This window comes from Triturus cristatus, chromosome 5_1 (genome assembly GCF_964204655.1).
Source record: "Triturus cristatus chromosome 5_1, aTriCri1.1, whole genome shotgun sequence".
NCBI lineage: Eukaryota > Metazoa > Chordata > Amphibia > Caudata > Salamandridae > Triturus > Triturus cristatus.
This window is the reverse complement of record NC_140587.1, coordinates 378,179,445-378,203,526: the sequence shown is the minus strand read 5'-3', so window position 1 is coordinate 378,203,526 and position 24,082 is coordinate 378,179,445. Positions and strand designations below refer to the sequence as shown.

General features: G+C 48.9%; 1 protein-coding gene across 1 annotated transcript in view; it reads right to left on the bottom strand.

Annotated features, from left to right (window-relative positions):
- The window catches only part of EIF3E (eukaryotic translation initiation factor 3 subunit E), a 277,801-nt gene that overhangs the window by 23,742 nt on the left and 229,977 nt on the right, over nt 1-24,082 (bottom strand). Inside the window, exon 10 of the mRNA XM_085605092.1 lies at nt 14,559-14,668. Coding sequence (XP_085461218.1) covers nt 14,559-14,668 — 110 coding nt within the window. The remainder of the gene's footprint in view (nt 1-14,558; nt 14,669-24,082) is intronic.

The following is a 24,082-nucleotide window of genomic DNA, read 5'->3' as shown; positions in this document are numbered from 1 at the left end:
TACCATTGAAGCGCCAAATCCAAATGTCTTTACTTCAGCACAATACGAACTAAGGAAGGCAACTACCTGGCTCATACTTCTGAAGGACTTAGAGCCCCAGAGGAAGCAGTGCCTGTGCCGCCGCTTTCCAGAAACTACATTTGAGCCACAGTAACACTGCTCAGAGTAAAATATTTCACGCAAGCGCATCACTTATGGTTCATGTGCTGAACACTATCCAAACAGCCCCCGTCACCCCTTCATATGGGCTCAAAGCAGCCTCGGCGCCTCACGTTGGACGCCTGAGCGAGGCTTTGGAAGGTGAACGTGCGATTGCGGAGCGCAGAATGACGGTCATCGCTGGAATGAGATTGCTGCTAATGCAGGGCAGGCTGCCAGAAAGATCAGTACCGCAGTTACTTTCAGAAACCAGCAAGCAGGGAGTGAGCTGGATACAGTTGGCATAAGATACATTTACAGTGAAGAATTTAAATGATCCATAAAAGAAAACGAAACGTATGCGGCATTTGAGGGATTTATCACACTGCTTTCATGAAATACAGCTCCCAGTGTGGCTTTGTGTAGCAGAGATCAAAATTAAAATATACGAACGGTGAAAACCAATCTGTATCAAAGGAAAAATCGAGAAAAGGAAAATGAACGACAAAAAAAACATTTTCAATTTGTATTACCATAACCCACCTTACACAAATTCTTACGTTTAGCAACCGCTCTCCCTTCAAAAAAATTTGGAGGACCGGAAATGCTTCGACGTCACTGAACATGTTTCATGGAGCGGTTAAACAGCATGTGAAACCTCATGCACCCTTCAACAATTATGACAACTATCCCCAAGTAATCTTGCAGTCAGAAGTGAGCGTCACCCAGCGTTTCATTCCACTGAGGGAAGAGGGACAACCCAATATACCTCACCACACAGTGTGGTGTCCCCCCATTTGTACACCAACCTTTATATATCTAAAAGTTCAGCACTGATGAAAGTTCCAAAACAATCATTTACGTTTTTGAATTTTTGGAGAAAGCAGTTTGCTACACATAGCAGATTTTTCAAGCTTTGTTTGCACAGAATACATTTCAAAGAGCAGAGAAACCGTGCCAGCTGCATAGGAAGTGCTAATGTACTCCTAAGCAGTATCATAAAGGGCTCCTTCCATCTCAAAAGAAAGGTGTTACAACCCTGCTAGATCAATGTATGCACCGAAGCCCATGTCGCAGCTTGGCAAATGCCCAAAACAGGCACTCTCCCTACCAGTTTTGCAGACTTGGCCCTGGTGTAATAAGGCTGCAAACCTTTCCTGGCCAATGCATTGCATTTCTTGATTCAGAGGACCATTCTCAACAGCGACCTCTTTTACACCACTTTACCTCCAAATGTCCCAGGAAAACCCCAAAAGAGATGGTCTTCCTTCCGTGCGATGGTCCCTTGTGCGATCAACGTAAAAGCTCAAATCTCTGGTAGGGTCAAGACAGTGAAGCATCTACTCTAGTGTGGCAGAGCAAAAAAGGCAAGTAAGGTGATTCAGTCCCCTTCAAAGTTGCAAGGTCTTCTAACCCAGGATCCAATAGACCACTCCGCCTGGTTTGCTACAGTAGCAAATGGAGGTCTGCTGTCCATGAGGATCTGCACCAGCTTGCTCTTGAACGTCAGCAGGAAGGCTTTTAGGGCCAGGCCAACACAACAGCAGACAGCACACAACTCCAGCAGACTGACAGCTGGAGCCCCACCGGAGACCAAAGGCCTCCGATCTCCACTTCTGCCAGACCGTCTCTTCAGAAGGAGGTTAACTTTCTACAATGAAATTGAGAATTGGTCTGCAGAAGCCAGCCCTGGTGTGGGTGGATATGTGGTGAGGATGATATTAAAGGGACAGAGTAGCCCCTTTGAACAATCTGTAAAACTGTGATGTGGATTTCCAGCTAGGAAGAAAATATCGGATATTGGACCCTGTCAGGCGTCTGAGGGTGAGAGGACAAATTAATGCAGCTTAGCGGCCGCTGTAGCATAAGGAGTACGGACTAGAAGGCTGCTGTCCCTGTTTGAGTGAACAGTTTTGACTGCCACTGCAAGCTCTTCCACATAAAAATGGGCTGGTTGTTGCACAATGAGAAGGCTGGAGTGGTCGATATGCTAAGCCTTTAAGTAACCCCTCAACCTGGAGAAAACAGCAGGCTGGGAAAATTCCCTGGGAACGTGCGCCAACAAGACTATATTTAAATCTCTATTGCTGAATCAGCCTTCAAGAAGAGCCTACAGCCATCGCAGAGCATGTCCTTGAGCATGTCCTTGAGGGACACTTGGGCGTCCCCAGAGAATCTAGTTGTGTGCATCAAAGCATGCAGTCTACACACTAAGCTGGTACCAACAGTTGAGCCAAGAAGAGACCCTGGCTCTATAAGCCAGTCCACGAGCAGAGCATTGAAAATATTCAGCATACAAGACATCTTCTAAATTCAAAAGTGCATTTCTCTAACATGCAGAAGTGTTTTTACCTTGTACTTCAGATCTGAACAGGACTTCTTAAAAGAACATGTTTTAAACATGAACTGAGAAACATTTCTGTTGCCATCCTGATGACAATGCATATTAGTGAAATAAGAGGCACGTCAGGGGTCATGTGTACCCAATAGATGGCCTAGATTCTTATAAAGAAATAAAGTATTTGCATAGTATCACACAATTTGGTCAAGTAAGGAAGCTGGGATTGATCCTAAATTTCACAGTTTCACACTGAGCAATTCAGCCACTAGATTCTTACCTCTTTCGGCATCAAAGCATAATGCTTTGTCCTGAATTCTTGGAGAAAGATTATAGTGTGGGTGGCAGGCTGAATGCACATTTTATTTTTGGCATTATGTGCCCAAGGACATGACATAGCACTTCACAGCAAACAGCTATTAAGTCCTTTTTGGGCACAGGTACATTTCTCAGGATTAACGGGATGCTGAGGCGAGGTCGGGGTTAGCACCTGGTTCCTCACATTACATGGTCATCAACAACCACCACTAGTCCACATCACCTCCTGAGTATGCTAGGCTTCTTTTGGGCCGACAATTCCAAGATGCACCCAAGCTGAGTAACAGCCAGGCATCTAGCTTGAGCTTTCAGTGGTACGTACACCTTTAGGGCCAAGCAAAGTCTTTCATCCACATAGTAAGGAGTGGGAGCAACTAGTCTGTCTCCTCATCCTCAGTGTCATGGAGTACATTTTGCAAGCTCTGAACCCAGTAAATACTAGAGCAGAAAGAGTACATCAACCCTCTAATAGTACTTGTGTCACTGAAGATGCTGAGGGTCTAATTTAATCACTACTGGCTGTGTAGGGTAATTTCAGAGTATGACTTGCGTCTAGCATGATTTGATCTTAGACTGGCACCGGTACAGACCAATATTGGTATTGGTGTCGGACAGGATGCCAAGTAAGTAGGTTGTGGCACTGGCGCAGATGGTACAGGCGTCAGCCTTGGAACCAGAGTGGGAGAACAGGCATTAGTACAGACCTTGAGTTGGCAGTCGATGTTGGAGGCAGACCCAGCAGCAGAAGTCCAACTGGAGGACCCTTCAACTCCACAGGATCTGAAGGTACTCCAGAGGAAGTATCCAGAGTAGCATCTTAAAAATCATTAGCATGGCCTCGATAAAGGTCTCAACGTGCTTGGGGATCGACGACGACATGGGTAACTCTGGTCATACCGATACCAGCTGTGAAACTGAACTGGTGTTGGAAGACCTGGGAAGCAAGGGCCCTTGAAGAGTCATCCCCAAGATGTCTCACCTAATTTCAAGTGGCGAGAAAGGGTCAAGGCCTGCAACCTTCCTGCTCTTAAGAGCAGGACTTGGGGTTCACCCTCAAAGAGGTTACCAGACTGCTGCTTCTAGTGCAGCATTTTCTTATGTTTGGCAAGAGTTTGACTTTCCAATCACAGATCAGCTTCACAAATGCCTATTTTGTGAGGGGTTTGAACCTGTAGTTTTCCAGGAGACATTTTCCCTAGCATACGGTCTGAAATGTTTTGAAGGAGTCATCGCAAAGCCAACAAAGTTAGGAACAGAAAACGGGATCTGTGAGGAATGAATAATGAAAGGAGCCAAGATTCATCACTTCCAGGGTGGTGCAAAGTCAGCATGGAGCCACACACTGCCACCTAGTAATGTGAATTTTGATGGGAGACTTCTCTGGATCAAGCATGGTGCCTGGGATATTCCAAAGGTGAGAAATCTGCAATCAGAAATACCTATCAGAAAGTGCGCAATTATGAGTCTAAAAGGCGACAAGATGGTACAATGCAAAACATGAAAAATCAAGTAAACAGGAAAGACGCATACGGAAACCAACAAATGTAGAGCTCATTCAGTGTGGCAGGATTACATAGGAATAATGACACAGTAAAAAACTTTGTAGCTGAGGGGCATGGCCAGGCAAGATGGCCCATCGGACGCACTCTTGGAGCGTTCAGCTGCACCGGATTATAATCCTGCATCATCCTGCACGGCATAGCCACGATAGTCTTGTAATACGTGGCATGTGACCAGCTGAATTGAAGTTTGCCCCCTTGGTGGGAGTCCTGGGGCTGCAAGAGACTGCAGGAGATAGAGTCTGAAAGCCTCTCTGGGCTAGTGGGATTGGCCTGATGAGGCTTGCCTGCAAATCCCGATAAGAGGGGAAGGCTGGACTTTGGCGGTCCGTAATCTGGGCTGCAAGCGGGACTGCTGCAAGAGGATGCTGTGACCAGCGGAGGTCTAAGAGGAGCAGGGGTACTCTTCAGACGCATGGAAGTGTACTGTGGGGTGAAAGGCACCGATAACTAAATGGCAGCAGCCGATGAACAGTGCAGTGAGGGCTGCAGGTATTGCCAGGACGTCTCTGTTCTGAATGCATCGAGGTGAGGAGCGGTGGGGCAGATGGAGCGCGCCTAGTCTGTCCATTAATGCTGCACGGAGGCCTGTATTCTGGTGAAAGGCCTCGAGTTCGTAGGACTGAACTGTCTCCACTGTGTTTTAAAAGGCATACTGGCAACGAGGAAGGGAGGAGAAAGGCTGATGCTCTACGGTGGCCTAAAATGGATTGAGGGGCCTGGGGCTGAAGTGGGCAGAGTTGGGGAGGATTGCGCTGCGGAGACCACCAAGAGGTGCGTGGTGTCACTGGCTAGGCCCCCCACTGGCCTGAACCATGGAATCCTGTAAAGCTGGGGGTACACTGAGCAGCTGAATTGGCTGAGGGGTCGAGCAAGTGGAGGTGCTGACAGAGAAGGGGGCATAGACTGCTCGACTTAGGGTGAGGCGAGCAGCAGGCCCGTGTTACAGTGCTTGGACGGCTGGCCGAGCAAGGAGCTGAATAATGCTGTTTAGCCTTGAAAGGTACCTGGAGAGGACTTTTCAAAGGTAGGGGGGGGGGAAGAGAGATGTGGGGAAGAGGGTTGCTCCTTCTTGGCTCAGGCCTCTCAAGATGGGGAACGATGTCAGCCAAGGCGTACCAGGGCAACACAATCACGCACCCCACAGAGGACTACCATGAGGGATACTGGACAGCTGGGAGTGTAGGCGCCGGAGGAGGAGGACAAGCAGACCTCTGCGACACTGCTGGAGGTTATTCAGGGTTCTAGGACAGAATTGGAGGGGAAGATAAACGCGGTGTCGATTGATGTGGGGCTGCTCCGGGCGAACTGCCACATGGTGGTGGAATGGGCCACGAAAGCACGGACTTGCAGACAGAAATCACAACCATCAAAGAACAGGTTTAACGCTTAATAGTATCACCTGCGACACTGGAAAGTAGGGCCGAAGGAAGATCATGGAGGAACAATGAATATGCTACTTACCAGTATGCATCTGTTCTTGGCATGTAGGGCTGCTGACATTCATATCTGTGCATATCTGTGCATAGATCGCCGCCTAGTGTTGGGTCCGGATGTTTGCACGTTGTTGTCCTGGAAGAGTCTTCGAAGTATCCTTGGATAGGTGACTCCTCCCCTGGACTACAGTGCGCATGGGCATCCTCTCCATCCTCAGATTGTTTTTCGCCATTGTGGCAGTGATGGAGTAGATACAGAAAGTGATGACCATGCTTGCAGTAATTCTGAGAGCTGCAGCTGCGACAGGCGCCGGGGAGGAGGGAGGGCGATATGAATGTCAGCAGCCCTACATGCCAAGAACAGATGCATACTGGTAAGTAGCATATTCAGTTCGAGGCATGTGGGCTGCTGAATTCATATCTGTGCATAGAATACATAGCAGTGCCCTCTATTGGCGGCGGCTACCCGTGCCAGCTGCAGCGGTCTGAAAAAGTGTTTTGAGAACAGCCTGTCCTACAGCTGCCTGCTGTTTTGACTGCACATCTACGCAATAGTGTTTTGTAAATGTGTGTGTAGTGGACCATGTGGCTGCTCTGCATATATCATGCAGGGGAATATTTCCTAGGAAGGCCATGGAAGCCCCCAACTTACGTGTTGAGTGGGCTCGTGGTGGAATAGTTAATGTGCGTTTTGCTTTTTGATAACAGATTTGAATACACTTAACTATCCATCTGGCTATCCCTGCTTTGGAGATGGCGTTACCTTTGTGGTGTGGGGCAAAGGCAACGAACAGTTGTTTTGTTTTCCTGAAGGGTTTAGTCCTATCGATGTAGTACATGAGGGCCCTCCGTACATCTAGTGTATGTAGTGCCCTTTCTGCAACAGTTTGTGGGTTTTGGAAGAAAACTGGCAGTTCAATAGTCTGATTCATGTGGAACTGCGATATTACTTTGGGCATGAATTTGGGGTTGGTACGTAGTACGACCCTGTTGGTGTGAACCTGTATAAATGGCTCTTGAACGGTTAGTGCCTGGAGTTCACTAACTCTTCTTAGGGAAGTGATCGCTACAAGGAAGGCCACTTTCCAGGTAAGGAATTGAATCTCGCATGAGTGTAGAGGTTCAAAGGGTGGACCCATCAGGCGTGTGAGGACCAAGTTGAGGTTCCACATTGGAGCCGGTGGGTGGCTTGGTGGAATGACTCGTTTGAGTCCTTCCAAGAATGCTTTGATGGCAGGCACTCTGAATAGAGAGAGGTGCTGCCTGGTTTGCAGATAGGCTGAGATTGCGGTCAAATGGACACGTGTAGAGGTGTACGCCAGATTGCATCGATATAGGTGTAAGAGATAACAGATGATGTTTTGGATGGATGCGTCCAGCGGGTTGATGTCATTATTACCGCAATAAATGACGAACCTTTTCCATTTGGCTGCATAGCAAGCTCTGGTAGTGGGTCTCCTGGCCTCCTTGATGATGTCCATACAGTCAGGTGGCAGGTTGAGATAGCCAAACTCTAGGACTTCAGGAGCCAGATCGCCAGATTCAGCTGTTGCGGATCTGGGTGCTGAACCTCTCCATGGTTCTGCGTCAAATGCGCGGGTTTGATCCGCAGCCTTTGATGCGGCACCACGGAAAGTTCGAGGAAGGTGGTGTACCACGGCTGGCGTGCCCACGTGGGAGCAACTAGGACGAGTGTCAGGGAGTGTTGTCGGAGTTTGCGGGCCACTAGCGGTATCAATGGCGCTGGGGGAAAAGCGTATGCAAATCTGCCGGACCAGTTCATCCATATCGCATTGCCCTGCGACTGCGGATGTGGGAATCTGGCGGCGAAGCTTTGGCATTTTGCGTTTTCGCTTGTCGCGAATAGGTCTATCTCCGGATGACCCCACTGCTGGAAGTACGGTTGGAGTACTGATGGGTGTAACTCCCACTCGTGCATCTGGTGGCTGTGTCTGCTGAGCAGATCCTCCATCTGGTTGTCCTTGCCAGGGAGGTGTTCCGCCATGAGGAACATGTTCCTTTGAATGGCCCACTTCCACATGCTCTGAGCCAGATGAGACAACTGTGGAGAGTGTGTTCCTCCCTGTTTCTGTATGTAGTACATTGCGGTCATGTTGTCCGTCCGGATCAACACGACCTTGTTGCATAGATGTACTTTGAATGCCTTCATGGCTAGGAAGATTGCCATCAATTCCAGAAGGTTGATGTGCAATTTCTTTTGTTGTGTTGTCCATAGTCCTTGCACTGTGTAGTGGAGTACATGAGCTCCCCATCCCTGGAGAGACGCGTCCGCTGTCAGTACTATCTGTGGGACAGGCTCTTGGAATGGTCGGCCCTTGCAAAGGTTTTGTGGATTCCACCAATGCAGAGAGTTGTATGCCCGACCGCTCACCAACACTAGGTCCTTTAACTGTCCTTGAGCCCGATTCCACTGACGTGCTAGGCACTCCTGAAGTGGGCGCATATGTAATCTCGCGTGCGGGACTATGAAGATGCAGGAGGCCATCATGCCTATCAACTGCATAAACACTCGCGCTGGAAGTGAGTGATTGGGTTTGAATTTGGAGATCAGCAGTTGTATGCTGTTGATCCTCACTAAATTTGGCTGAGCTGTGGCCGCCAGAGTGTCTATAGTCGCACCTAGGTACGGTTGTACGTGTGCGGGCTGGAGATGGGACTTTGGATAATTTAGTGAGAATCCCAGACTGTGAAGAAGGTGAATGGTGCGGGACATGTGGCTTGCACATTGCTGGGCTGACTTCGCTTGAACGAGCCAGTCGTCTAGGTATGGGTAGACGTGTATATGCTGCCTCCGTAGATGTGCTGCCACCGTAGCTAGGCACTTCGTGAAAACCCTGGGCGCTGTTGTCACGCCGCAGGGAAGGACTTTGAACTGATAGTGCTGCCCCTGAACAGTGAACCTGAGGTATTTTTTGTGTGAGGGGTGGATGGGTATGTGAAAGTACGCATCCTTGAGGTCCAGTGTGGCTAGGAAGTCTCCCTGCTTGAGAAGCGGAAGGACTTGCTGTAGAGTGAGCATGTGAAAGTGCTCTGAAAGAATGTACTGGTTCAGGGGTCTCAGGTCTAATATAGGTCTGAGGGACCCGTCCTTTTTTGGAATTAAGAAGTAGAGGGAGTACACTCCCGTACCCTGCTCGTGGATGGGTACGACCTCTATAGCGCCTTTTAGAAGCATACTTTGCACTTCTTGCTGTAAGAGCGTTAAGTGCTCTGAGGACATAGGACGGCTTCTTGGTGGTATTGTGGGTGGAGTGGAGGTTAACTCCAGACAGTAACCGTATTTTACAATATCTTTGACCCACCTGTCCGTGGTGATGGAATTCCACGTGGACAGGAACCTTTGTAGCCTTCCCCCGACAGGTGTTATGTGGTCGGGAGGAAGGGAGAGGGCGTCACTGCTTGTTCTTGGGGGAGGACCTGGTGTTGCCGTAGCCGCGTCCTCTGCCCTTTGTGCTGGAGCCACGATATCCACCTCGGGTGTTTTTATCATAGGTGGTCTGTGTATTGCCTATGTTTGTTGTGACCCCTGTCCTCTACCTGCTCCCTTGTTTCCGGGGCGACGAAAGGAGCCGCTCCGAAAGGACTGAGTTTGTAGGGCGCCCATAGACTTTGCAGTGTCCGTGTCCTTTTTTATCTTTTCAAGGGTGGTGTCAACCTCTGGCCCGAATAAATAGTCGGGGTTGACGGGCTGGTTCAGTATATTGTTTTGTACCTCAGGCTTGAATCCTGAGATCCGTAGCCAGGCATGTCGTCGCAACATGACGCTTGTGTTTATGGCTCTGGCAGCCGTGTCTGCAGCATCTAGTGCGCATTTGATGGAAGCGTTCGTTAGTAGCTGTCCTTCTCTGATGAGCATTTCTGCGCCTTCCTTGAACTGGTCAGGGAGATGTTGGAATATTTGCTCCAGTGTGTCATAGTGCGCTCTATCATAGCGAGCAAGGAGCGCTTGAGTGTTGGCTATGCGCCATATGTTGGCAGCTTGGGCGGCAACTCGCTTGCCAGAGGTTTCTAACACCTTGGACTCTTTGTCCGGGGGAGGAGCGTCACCTGTTTGCGAGTGTGCCCTCTTGCGTGCATTCGCTACGACGATGGAGTCGAGTGGTAATTGTCCTCTGATGTAAGTAGGATCCCCAGGTGCTGATCTGCATTTTTTATCAATCCTGGGGTTTATCACTCGTGCCCTGGTGGGTTCTTTGAAAATGTCCTTGGCTGGTTTGAGGACCCCCTTCAACATTGGCAGAGTCTTTACATGTCTTTCTGAGGATGCAAAGGTGTCCATTAGAAAGTCATCTTCGATGGTATCAGAGTGAAGCTGTACCCCATGGTTATTTGCAGCACGTTCGATAAGAGCGTTGAACGCCGCAGTATCCTCCGTAGGAGATGTTTTTGCCCCATAGAGTTGTTGGTCCTGTGCATCGAGAGGTGCACTGGGGTCTGCTGGGTCGCCCCAAGTTTGATCAGGGTCCTGCTGGTCATCAGGGTCCGTGTCTACATGGTAGGGGACTTGGTCATCCATGTAGTCCTCCAATGCATCTGTATCGGAGCGTGTGGGGGAGAACCGGTGTGGATCCTGGTAGGATGAATGGAAGGGTTCATAAAGGAGAGGTTCCGATTCTGCAGGCAACTTCCTTTTTAGTGGGATCCTGAAAGGGTCCAATGGCGGCTCCGAAGTTATCCTTCGGTCGTGGAGAATCATCCTGCCAGTGTCGGCGTCGATGATACGTGCCGGAGACGTCTCAGCAGGTGTGACCGTAGGTTGGGTGACCCGTGTCCTGAGTTGGAACATTTTTTGGGATTGTTGACGGAGGCAAGCCGAAGGTAATGTTGGCCGGCACCGAAGAGGCTGCTGGAGTTCCGATCGAACCGGAACCCGACGTGTCCTGGAGGACAGCTGTGGTTTTGCTGCCTTGCGCCAAACCAGGTCGTACTTGGGGCGCCTTCGAGGCTTTGGCACCGGCCAGGCTCGTAGAGGCGGCCGTGGATTTTTTCGGCGCCGGCGGTTCATCGAGTCGAGGTGCAGAGATCACCGTCGAAGTCTTCGATACCTGAGGCTTAGGTGTCGTCGAGGGAGCGATGCGAGACACAGCAGGCGGTACGGCCCTTGGTGTCGTTGGTGCCGGTAGCCGAGCAGGTTTGTCGGTGCCGATGGCTTTTTTCCGTTTGTCGACTCCAACGTCGCCCGCTTCAAGTTCGGCACCGAAGTCCCTCTTGGTGCGGTCGGTGCCGACGCGGGGCGCTGGCGTCGAAGGCCTCGATCCGACCAGCGCCACTTTCAGTTTCGGTGGAACCGGAGCAGCTTTCGGTTTCGGTTTTGTGGTAGGGAAACCAGCCTGTTTATGTAGTAATGGCTGCCGCTGAACGTCCGAGGCCGGGCCCGAGGGCGGGGCCGAAGAACTGCGGGATGGGTCTCGGGTAAGGCCCGAAGGCGATCCCTCGACCGGAGCCATAGGCTGTGGCACTGGTGTTTGAACGGTTTGAACAGGTAGGCCTTGTTCATCATTGGAGCTACTTTCTTCGGCCCCTAAGGCCTCCTCGTCGTCTCCTACCTCGGTGTCGTCTTCACCTCTGTGGAAGAGTGACTCGTCTACCTCGTCCGATCCGGGTTCGTGTTCGGAAACGGGACTGGAGGGCAAGACTTCTAATTCCTCGACGTCTTCGGCCTCGTCGAAGATGTCTGTTGGGGCCGGTGCCGCGTGCTGCGCCTCAAGTCTCGCCGCTCGGCGATTCCGCAGAGTCTTCTTGGAACGGAACCGGGCACAGGCCATGCATGTCGATTCGTCGTGGTCCGGCGAAAGGCATTTGTTGCACACCGGATGGACGTCGATGTGTGGGTACTTCGCATTGCATACCGGACACCTTTTGAATGGCGTCCTCGATTCCATCGTCGAAGTAGTCGATGGACAGGTAAATGCGAAAAAAGTCGGTGCTGAAAGTTAGTAAACTAACAGGATTGTATCGAAACCCGATCGATAAACAGTGCCGACGCAAACTAAAGGCCTTTTGGCCTCGAAAAAATATTTTCCTAACTTGAGCTAAGATAGCACATCCGAACCCAATGGCGGAAAAAAACAATCTGAGGATGGAGAGGATGCCCATGCGCACTGTAGTCCAGGGGAGGAGTCACCTATCCAAGGATACTTCGAAGACTCTTCCAGGACAACAACGTGCAAACATCCGGACCCAACACTAGGCGGCGATCTATGCACAGATATGCACAGATATGAATTCAGCAGCCCACATGCCTCGAACTCTTAGGTTTCTAGGTTTCCGGAAACGAACGGAGTGTGCTACAGCTAAAAGCTTCCTGGAGGACTGACTAAAAGCTAAATTGACTAACAGATTTGTCGCCCATGTTTGCAGCTGAAAGGGCACATAGGGCACTGACTGTGCGGCCGCCACCAGGAGCACTCCTTAGAGATATGATAGCAAGACTTTTCAACTATATGGATTGTGAAATCATACAGAGGGCTGCTTAATAGGCAGGTGAAATGCGCTTCGAGAATAATAACATGGCCATCTTTCCGGACTTTATGCTCAAGTCCAGATGACAAAAAGTCCTTTCTGGAAGTGGAGCAGAAACTAAAAGCCATGAACTTGTATCCTACATGCTGATGCACCCAGCAAGTCTTTAAAGGATCGCTGATGGCCAGGCCCAATAATATGAGAACCCAGAGGAGGAGTAGTCATGATTGGAGATATGGGAGAGGGTACCTGGGCAAGAGAAGAGACCACGCAGATCTGAACGTGTGGGTGAGCAAAGAACATCATGACGGGGGAGGGAATTTGGCTCTTTCAAGTTGGGAACAGTGAGGAATCGGCTCACGCGGAACATGTTGGTAGAACAAGATGGCTTTCTGGGTAGACAGACGGATAGTGGTGGTGTGCAGGAGATGACTATGGATGACAGCACGACTGGGGAGCAGCGAGTGAACACTGAGGAAGACACAAACAACTACACGGGGTGTTGGTCCTGCGTTGGGACTACAGGCGTGGTTTGAAATTGAGGGGCTTCACCTGATCCAGAAGGGGGACGACGACTCTGAAGTGTGCAAATGGCACATGTAATGACAAAGATGGCATTGAGTGAAAGCAATGATGTGGCTTCCTGTACTAATTAGATAGGAAAGATAGGGCAGCTGCAGTGCGGCTCCTGGAGGAGCCTCATCCTCTCAGGATTAGAGATCTGCTTGGTGGTGCCTTGCTCCTGCATATTTAGTTTGATAATAAGCAACTAGATACATTGTAGGCCTTAGGGATTAGGCCAGTTTGTTATTCGTTGTAGGGGACTGGGTGGGGGGTAGGGCAGAGCGGTGTCACTGCACAATTATGGTGGGTATTAACAATGTGGGGTTTTGTTGTGTTTACCCAGGGAGGAATGCATGTGGGAAAATGCAGTGGGGGGAGGGGGAGAAGAGTTGGTGTTAATAGTTCAGTTTTAACAGTTTTCACTGGTACTGAGAAGAGGGCAGTGATGCTGGTCACCATGTGGGAGATGTGTCAGGATACTGTACGTCGACGGAGGTGTTGCCGTAGGGGCTGGGGCAAAACAGGACAAGGATGGGGTGGCATGGTACAAAGTTAAAAGCCAGTCACTTGGAATGTCAAAGGACGAGGAGGGTATGTAAAGAGATACAGGGTGATGACCTACTTGAGCAGGCAGGGTATTAGCATAGCGTGCCTCCAGGAAACCACTTGATAAATAAGGAGGACTTCAAGCTGAAACAGAAGTGGAGGTTTCAGTTGTACTTTTCATCAACATACTCGACCTATGTACGCAGGGTGTCGGTATGGGTGGTGCCTGGTGTGCTGTTTAAGCTGCAATACTCTGAGGTGGATCAGATTGGCAGAAACTATTGGTGCAGGGAATGTTAAACGGTATGTCTCTTTGCATTTTGGAACTGCATTTTGAATGTGTATGCACCTAACAACGATGATAAGACACTTATCTGTAAATGCAGGATCTATTAATGGACGCCTTGGCCATCAGGTTGCTGTGGGTGGGAGATTTTAACTGTGTAATATATGGGGAGTTGGACAGGAAGCCCCTGAGACATGCAATGAAGCAGTGGAGTCGCTGAGTGCGGTAATGCAGAATGTGGGATACGTGGACATTTGGTGAAAGATGCACCCAGCATCTAGAGAATACTCATGCTACTCGCTAACACATGGTACCTACAGTAGGCTGGACAGAGCGGTGGGCACTGAGGACATAGCCTCTGCGGTACAAAGGCAAGAGTACAAAGTGGGGAGTGTGTAACGGGTGAATGAGCTGCGGAGGAGAATGAAGAAGTGGGGGTGTTGAGAACTGCTTAGCTGGAGGATTGACGCAGCAGTCGATCTATAGAGGAAGAATTGTGGGGGAGTCACTTGGTCATTCCGAGGCTTATGGCAGAGAGTTGCAACTGAATGTGCCTTGATTTGGGGGAGGGGCGGGACCTACCTGTTGCAAAGGGGGTGAAGATAATGACTATTGCTGTTGAAGTGCTGTTGACAACGCCCTTAATTTCCAGTTGTGCATCAGTGGAAACAAAAATATATATTTCAAAAAACGCAGTTGCAATTGAAGGTCAATTACTTGACTTGAGACAACTCTATATCTTGCTTGAACAACCAAAGCTCATTTAAGTAATGCATGCTTTTCAGATGCTCCCCTAATCATTTCTACATTGAAAATCATTTTTTACAGTAAAGATACTGGTGAAACATTCTATTCTTCAAATTTCATAAAATAAAAGGGGACTTCCATACCTAATGCTGATACACTGATGAATGCGACAAAAGGTTTCAAAAATAAAGAGACGTGCATTTTCAATGAAGTCTTCTAGGCAGGCCACCAAGAAAAAGTCATTCACAAGCACCTGGAATTAAATAAAAGCCAATCTGTGATTGTGTATATCATTTTAAATAACATTTAATTCCACAAATGATTAAACAACACTTCAAAGTGAAAGTAAAAGAAAAACTTCAAGTGTGAGTTTAAACCGGTTGTCCGACTTGGAACCCTACTGACAGATGAATGCAAGATTTTCAGTAGAGTCAATGGCTTTGTAAATGAACACTCTTGACATTTGTAGTATGTCAATTTATGTTATTTACCTGTCTAGAAAATGTGGCATGGGCTGGCCCATCTGGATCTACGTTATTTTCCTCGGGAATACAGCTCTATAATGCATTCCACATGCACAAAAGGTTCTAATAGCCTGGGACATTTAAAAAAATATATATACACATTTCTGAAGCTTTGTTGAGAGCTTGAACTTGTAATCTAAACTTTACAAATTGCCACAGCATCTGAATGGACAGGAATGATGGAGAAAAAGCATACAGACACATTTAAATAGGCACCGCACTTCAAGGGTGAAGGGCAACTACTGGATTAGATTAAATCAAAGAAAGCAAATTGAGTTTACAAATGTAAACCCCCCTGAGAACAAGCATTGGAAATGTCTGTCTGTAGGACAACCATGCACTAATGTAAAAAACTGCAAGGAAATCCTATGGTATTTTGCAGTGCAAGACAGGGGCAGAAACGCAGAATAACTTTGAAAAAATAAAGTGAACACGATATCCTAAGCTTCATTTGTCGAGGAGTGGAGCATTTTTCTTCTTCTTATGCAGGCAGAGCTCTTATGGGTCCGTCTTTAATTATGGAGCTCTTGGCAACAGGTTTCCCGAAAGACTATCAATTTTGTTTTAAATCAAGTTTTATTACTGAACTGAAAATTTCCAGTATGCTCCTTCCATTGGGATGGTTTTCCCCTTTAACTGGAAGAACATGTTTTTTTGTGTATTTTAATTTAGGAATCACAATCTATATTAACTTGATAATGCAGAAATTATTTCAGGTTCCCCATCTGGATACGCAATGGAGTTAACTTGTAGGCGTAAAGTAAACCGAGTTAAAGAATGCATTTCAAACTTTTCACTTTAAGACCAATACAGGGAAGCTGGAAATCTTCATAACTTAAGTGGGAAGCATGCCTTTATCCGTTCTATAGCTGGCCAACAATTACAGGCACACTGCCAGGCACTGGGAATTTGATCCCTGCCAAGAGGTTTCAGGCTTCTGTACAACCACATGGGAGAAAATTAACAAAATAAAGCTGTAAGGGGAGGCAATTTTAACTAGCTACTGCCTCCATTCTACAAGCAATATTTACAGTTTCTAGTCCCAACTGTGTTCAGGCATACTGGATGTACAGGATGGGAGGTCATTAGGGATATATTTTACTGTGCAATAAAAACAAAATTGCCTAAACCCTGAAAGGTGCAAAGCATAGCAACCACAGTTGCTTGAGCAAGTTCTAGTTTACACGTACAGTCACGTTCACTGGACACCCAGTGCTCACTCTCAGCCCAGGAGGATGCCAAGAAGTCACCTAATCAGATAGGCTAGCAACATTTACATCTGTGGAAAGGAAAACTAAGAATGATTAGAAGAATCACCATGGTAAGCAGTAGTCTGAATTTATAGTTGGACCATCAAACTACTAAGAGAAGCTTGGACTGCCAAAACTATATACACACAGATCTTGTAATCCTGAAAGCGGTGTGTGCAAAGGTTGGAACTGCACTAAATGACAAATAAAAGTGAGGTGAGCAAGAGAACAAGAGATAAGCACCATCTCTGAGGAATCTTGCAACACATACAAATATCTTAATGAGATTGCACCAAGCAAACTCCACTATGGTTCTCAGGGAAGTTAGTCAGGAAACAGCCAGAACTAGATGCATTTTAATCAGTCATAAAATTGGCAAATGGGTGAACACCAAATAACCCCCAACAATTACAAACCAAATCTACAGTAAGTTTGCCAGTAGACAGAAACGATCTCAGTATAACTTTCTCTGTCTTCTACCCAGTAGTTCCCCAGATAGTTTCCTCTTAATCCAACCATTTACAGAGTTAGAGTCTAACGGTAGATGGATATCGGAGGACGCCTTTTCCCCTTTGTGCTGCTTCACATACAGCCAGCCCACAGCACAGCCCCTGGCAGGGGTCTTGACCGAATATTGGTGGTTTCACACACCGTGGCAATGAACAGGGTTTCCCATCAAGCATCAGGACAGAATATCCAAAAAAGCAGGGATCCCTGCTGGTTGTGAAGACCATGAAATACTCATTTCACCACAAAGTAGGACTATTCTAGGCACTTGTTGCTTAAGACTAATGAATTTATGTGCGATTGCATTTTCTGATGCGTAGCAGAATCTGCCCCACAAACTTGGATTGGTAATACAATTTTACTCTTTTTTTATACTCCATAGAGACTGATCTGCAGAGCAACTATCTCATGACCCTCATTTCCCCAATCAGTCTATTTTTTTTTTTTAGACCGACAAGTTTTTAAAGATTATTCGAGTACATTTACAAGTGATGACATTACGTTTGACTCTTCCTCTTCTTTATCGAAAACACAGACTTTGCTTGACAAGATTTGTTCTCTTGAATCCATGCTCTATACCACGGTTACACCTGTACATGTATACACTTCTACATATACTGTAGTATGACAACAATAGGAACTCATCCCTCCCCCTCCCCTTTTTATTCTGTTCAGGTTGTGATGTTTTAGTCCTGATGAGAACCTATGGATACCTTGTGCCATTGACGGTCAATACGTCGACAATCACGGATAGATCTGGACTATTAATTCAATACATTAACACTGCATTAAGACATGGTTTGCATTCTACCTTTATTACTAGAACCAGCTTTTAATTCATCCTGTTACACATTTGTTTACACATCACTATAGTAGCATTCCACTGAACAATGTTCCATCAGCACTACTTTTCTCCTTTTGTGAGGAGTATTTTGTGTAAATTAGGGAACTATGTATGGAAAATGCAACTTACCCTGTAACCACTGCAACGGTCTGGGCCCAACACTAAAAGGCAGGAGTATGCAGAGCATGTATCACGGGTAGGAATGACCAGTTCGATTTCAGTGGGCAGTGCAACTGCATTTATGGCTTTCACTGATTAATTCAGTTCTGTATTGAGTATTTCATATTAATTGTTTGTTGCATATACAATCTTCAGGTTTGTGCATCCATTAGGAATTAACTATCACACTAACAAATCCATTGGAACCCTTTCTTTTCATTTCTATCTTAAGATTCGTCACACGAAACGCCAGCAGCGTCTCGACTTCGATCCTTGACCCAGCAGGGAGAGTACTTCATTACTTCAGTTGGCTCATGTCAGACCATGCACTCAAGCTGAAAGCCTTATTAACTACTGATTGGCTAACATATTACTTTTATGAACATGTTTAGGTTGATAACATATGGTGCTTGGGCATCCGCGAGTAAGTAGGAGTAGTCTTGCAGCCTGAAGATTTTTCTGGATTCACATGCTGTTCATTTATTTCACCATCTGTTGGTTGGGTCCAGAAACGTGCATTTGTCCTTCTCATTTCTCTTCGTTGTTGTTGTGGGCCTTGTCTACCACCATTTGGTGCAGAGTCCATCCCCTGTGTGAAGTCAGACGGCACCCCAAACTCCCCTATGCATGGTCACCATCTTCAGATTTTTCTTTTGTCCCCTCCCCTCTTTTTTGGGGCGGGGAGGTGGGGGGTTTCTCCTGTCTTGAAGTTTTGTTCACCTCACCTCTTTGCCTCTTCCTCCATTTCCGGCGGGGTGGGTCACATGTGAATCCAGAAAATCTTCAAGCTGCAAAACGAAAAGTTTCTTACCGGTCGGTGTAGTTTTGCAGCTTGAAGATCTTTCTGGATTCACTATGCTGTGCATTATTCCGCGATCTTGTGGTTGGGTCCGGATTCGTAGTCTTTTTTGTTTTTTTTTTTTTTTTTTTGTAGCCCAGGTGGGCGTCGACGTCCACCATTTGGTGCACCTCCCGTGACGTCGTCGTGCTTCCTGCGGAAGTCCCACCTTTGGGGCGCCATCTTCGGGTTCTTTTTTCCCTGTTTTTTTTTTTTTTTAACCCTAGGCGATTGATTAATCCTTTCGTCCATATTTCTGTACGTTTCCACTTCTTTGATCCTATCCATTTCACCCCCTCTTCCTCCAGCCTCATCTTCCTGGCGGAGGTGGGTGGGTTCGCTAGTGAATCCAGAAAGATCTTCAAGCTGCAAAACTACACCGACCGGTAAGAAACTTTTCGTTTTGCAGCGTGAATCTTTCTGGATTCACTATGCTGTGCATAGACTTTGTAGCGGTTTTCCTATTTTTGTGGTGGCTGGGTGGAAGATGATCGCTGGTCGTTGAAAATGTGTTGTAGCACCTTCTGTCCGACCTGTGCTTCCTTATTCATTTGAATGTCCACGCAGTAGTGCTTTGTGAACGTGTGCACAGATGCCCAAGTTGCTGCGAGACAAATGTCTTGGATGGGCGTGTTTGCCAGGAAGGCAACTGTGGCCCCCTTCTTCCTTGTGGAGTGAGCTTGGGGCCCCTCCGTTAGCTCCTGTCCAGCCTGTTTGTGACAGAATTGAATAGTGAGGGCAATCCACCTAGCGATGGTGCCCTTGGTCACTGGTCTACCCATGAAGCTAGTAGCAAAGGACACAAACAGCTGCTTCGACTTCCTGAGTTCCTTGGTTCTTTCAATGTAGTGCATCACCGCTCTTCTGGCATCGAGGGTGTGCAGGGCCTTTTCTGCGTTTGTAGTCGGGTTTTGGAAGAAACTCGGTATCTGGATACTCTGATTCATGTGGAACGCCGACACTACCTTGGGCATGAAGTGTGGGTCCGTCCTCAGGACTACCCTGTCTTTGTGAATTTGAATGTAGGGCTCCTGTAGCGTTAGTGCTTGAAGCTCGCTCACCCTGCGTAGTGAGGTTATGGCCACTAGAAAGGCAGTTTTCATCGTCAACATTTGTAGAGTGGCCCTGTGAATGGGTTCAAACGGCGCCTTCATGAGCTCCGTCAGAACCACGTTTAAATTCCATGCCGGCGGCGGCAACCTTTTCGGGGGTGCCATTCTTTTGGCTCCCTCCATGAATCTCTTCACCACCTGCGAGGTGAAGAAACTTCCACCCTTCTCACCTCTGGTGTAGGCAACGATCGCTGCTAGGTGTACCCTTAGGGAGCTCGAGCAGAGGTTACTCTTTAGAAGGTGTGTGAGGTACCTCAGCACAGTTGAGTCTCTTGTCATTCTGTTTTGCAGGCCCTTTTTCCTGCACCACACCGTGAATCTCTTCCACTTTGCGCTGTAGCACTTTCTTGTAGTAGGTTTCCTTGCCTCCCGTAGCACTCGCATAGTGCTCTGAGGTAACCTTAGGTGTGCGAACTCTAGGTCTTCAGGAGCCATGCTGCTAGGTTGAGGGTCTCTGGCTCTGGGTGCAGGACCTCCCCGTTTTGCATTGAGAGCAGGTCTTTTCTCCTCTCGAACCTGTACGGATTGCCTTGCGCCATTTCTTGAATCTGTGAGAACCATGTCTGCCTCGCCCACTGTGGAGCCACCAGGATCAGAGTCATGTTGCTGGTTCTGCACTTGTCGAGCACTCTGTGCAACAGGGGTATCGGTGGAAAGGCGTAGGCAAATGTCCTCCACCAGCTTATCCATAGGGCATTTCCCTTGGATTGCTGATCTGGTTGCCTGGACGCGAAGCTTTGGCATTTTGCATTGTGGCGTGTTGCAAATAGGTCTATTGTGGGAGTCCCCCATCTCCGGAAGATTTTCTCCGTTTCCTGGCCATTGAGCTCCCACTTGTGCGATGCTGAGGTCTGCCTGCTCAGCCAGTCTGCCTCCACATTGTCCTTCCCTGGTAGGTGAATTGCCAGTAGATCTATCTTGAGAGGTATGGCCCATCTCCAAATCTCCTGAGCTAGGGATGAGAGTGGAAACGACTGTGTCCCCCCTTGTTTGTTGATGTAGAACATCGCCGTGGTGTTGTCTGTCTGTACCAACACCCTCTGGCCGAACAGGTGTCTCTGGAATGCCTTCAGGGCTAGCAGTATCGTTTTCAACTCGAGGTAGTTGATGTGGCGGACCGCGTCTGCTGGAGCCCATAGACCCCTCACTCTGAGGTTGTCCATGTGCGCTCCCCATCCCTTCTGCGATGCGTCCGTGGTAATGGTCACTGTTGGGCTTGGTGGTGTCAGGCTTCTCCCCGTTGTTATGTTGTCTCTGTTCCACCAAGTTATCTCCTCCTGCACTGCGTGCGTAACAACCACTAGATCCTCCCAACTTCCGTTTGCTTGTGACCATTGCTGTTGCAGCCATTCCTGGAATGGTCTCATGTGCAGGCGAACATTCGGCACCAGCTGGATACAGGACGCCATCATCCCTATCATCTTGCTCACCGCCCTCACTGTCAGAGCTCGCCCCTTCTGGTAGAGCTGCGTCTCCTTCAGTAGAGCATCTGTCCTCCTGTCGCTGGGCACTACTGTACTGTTGAGGGAGTTGATCTTTGCCCCCAGGAAAATCTTTACCTGTTCCGGTTCCAGCGATGATTTTCCCCAGTGGATGGAAAATCCCAGATTTGTGAGGGTGTCTGTTACGCGTTTTGCGTGCCTCTCGCACTTCTCGCGTGAGTTTGCCTTGACCAGCCAGTCGTCCAAGTAGGGGTATACGTGTATTCCCTGCTTTCGTAGGTGTGCCGCTACCGCCGACAGGCATTTTGTAAAGACCCTCGGCGCTGATTTTAATCCGAAGGCCAGGGTTGTGAACTGGTAGTGTTCCTGTTCGATGTTGAATCTTAGAAGGCCCTTGTGCCTTCTGTTTATTGGGATGTGAAGGTAGGCATCCTTGAGGTCCACGGTGACCATGAAGTCCCCTTCTCTTATCTGTGGCAGTACCTCCTGCAGTGAAGTCATTTTGAACCTTTGCGTTCTGACGAACTTGTTTAGGTAACGGAGGTCCAGTATGGGTCTGAGGTCCCCGTCTACCTTCGGAACCACGAAGTAGTTTGAGTAGACCCCTTTGTTGCGTTCCCTGAACGGCACTGTCTCTATGGCTCCCTTTTGTAGGAGTTTCCGCGTTTCTTCTCTGAGTATTGCCAGTTCTTGGGCCGATCTCGGTCTTCCCTTCGGCTTCCTGTTTGGAGGTCTTTTCTCCAAGTCTACGCAGTATCCGTACTGCACGATGTTCCGTATCCACTTGTCTGTGGTTATACGCCGCCACTCCTGAAGGTAGAACCTCAGCCTTCCGCCTACTGGTGTCGTATGCTCGTAGGCTCTTGAATCTTCTCTTCCCCCTGATGACACTTTTTTGCGCCTCACCCTTGGGGACCTGACGAGGGTAGGCGTCTTCTTGCGTGCTGAGTCACTTCGAGGAGGGCTGATCGCCCCCTCTCCTCCTTTGGCCACGTCCGTTCCCTCTCCCGCGAAAGGACTGGCCCCGAGGTTGATATTGCCAGCTTTGCTTCTGCTGACTTTGTCCGTGACCTTCGCCCTGCTGACCTTGTTGGAACGCCTGGTGCGACGTCCCCTGTTGGCTTCCACCCCTACCGTAGGGTCTCCTCGAGGGATTTCCTCGTCTCATTCCCCTCAGCTGTAGGGCCCCCATGGACCTCGCTGTCTCGTTTTCCTTCTTGAGCTGGGTGAGCTTTTCGTCCACCGTTGCTCCGAACAGTGTCTCTCCGTTGAAGGGGGTGCCAAGGATGTTGTTCTGCACTTCCGGTTTGAATCCCGAGATTCTTAGCCATGCATGCCGCCTCTCTGTGACCCCTATGGCCATGAGTCTTGCTGAAGTCTCTGCCCCATCCAACGCCGTCTTTATACAGGAGTTGGCGATGTTCTTGCCTTCATCTACCAGGTGAGAGGCTCTCTGGCGGTATTCTTCGGGGAGGTGCTTTACTAGCTCCCCCATCTCATCCCAGTGTTGGTATTGGTGTCTATTGAGGAGTGCATTCGAATTCGCCATGCGCCAGTGCATTGCGGCGTTCCTCTCGACCTTTCTGCCTGTGAGGTCGATCCTCCTGCTCTCTTTATCCGGAGGTGGGCCCGAAGTTGCTGGAACGTTGGCCCTTCTCCTGGCCGTGGAGGCTATGATGGAGTCTGCGGTGACGCTACCCTTGATGTAAGGTGGGTCCAGGGAGGAGTGCTTATATTTCTTCTCTGTCCTGGGCGTGATCGACCGGCAGGTGGCAGGCTCCTTGAAGGCTTCTCTCCCCTGGTTCATCACGCTTTGTAGCATGGGGAGGAACTGACTCCTAGTCTGGATGGGGAGCAGTGTTTCGACGAGAAAATCGGCTTTCGGCCTCTCTTCGTCGAGTTTGACGCCGAAGGCCATTGCTGCGCTCTTCACCACCATATTGTACACCCCGATGTCGTCGGGTGGCGAAGGCCTCGAGGGGTACGTGTCCACGGGCTCCTCCGGGTTTTCGGTGTCGAGATCGTGCCATTCGACGTCGTTGCTGGTAGATGCCGCCGATTCGTAGAACGACTGTTGGTCTTCTTCCTCGGCTTCTCCCTCATAATAGGGCTCCTCTTCTTCTTCGAGATCCCTTGTCAGCCCTTCGGCGTCAAACTCCTCTTCGACCTCGACGACGTCCGCCGATGAAACCGTTGGAATCTTGAATTCCTTCATCCTGGCGTTGAACTCCTTCTTCCTTTGAAGGATGTTCTCCATTTCGGCCTCGAGCCGCCTCTTCTTTTTCTCCATTTCGGAGATGCTTTCGGCGTCGACCGCGGGTCTTTTCGATGAAACTTGCGTCGACGTCGAACGTTCTTTCTGCGTCGATCGGCCCGTTTCATGGGATGATTTCGACGACCCTTGCCTTTCGGCGTCTTTCTGCACCAGGGAGTCCTTTTGTAAGGATCCGCTGGGCCTTTTGTCCGAAGTTCCCCCTTTGGACGTCGAAGTTTTCGGCGCCGGGGCTCCCTTCGTGGACCTTGACTCAGTTTTTTTTCCCTAGTCACCCTCGTGTTTGAGGTGTTTTTTGATTTGCGCTCGACGATTCTCTTACCTTGTCTTCTTTTTTCTTGTCGGTCTCTACGACCGTGAAGTTTTCGGCTGTCTCGGCGACGTTGTCCTCGTCGTCCGTGTCGAGGCCCAGCTCGTAGAGTGTCGGGGGTTTCCCTTTGCCATCCATGTTGGCGTTGGCTCTTCTCTGCCTCTCTCTCACCCTGAGTGTCTTCGGCGCGAAGGCTGAGCAGGCGTTGCAGTCGATACTCTGGTGATCCACCGGTAGGCAGAGGTTGCAGACCGGATGCTGGTCTTTCTGCGCGAACTTGTGGTGGCAGTTTGGGCAGAACTTGAATGGCGTCTTGTCCATTTCGCTCAGGGTCTCTGAGCGTGCATTCTCCAAGGCTGTCGAAGAAAAAAGCTCGCTGGTCCTCTTTCTTCGCGCTCCTGATGAAATC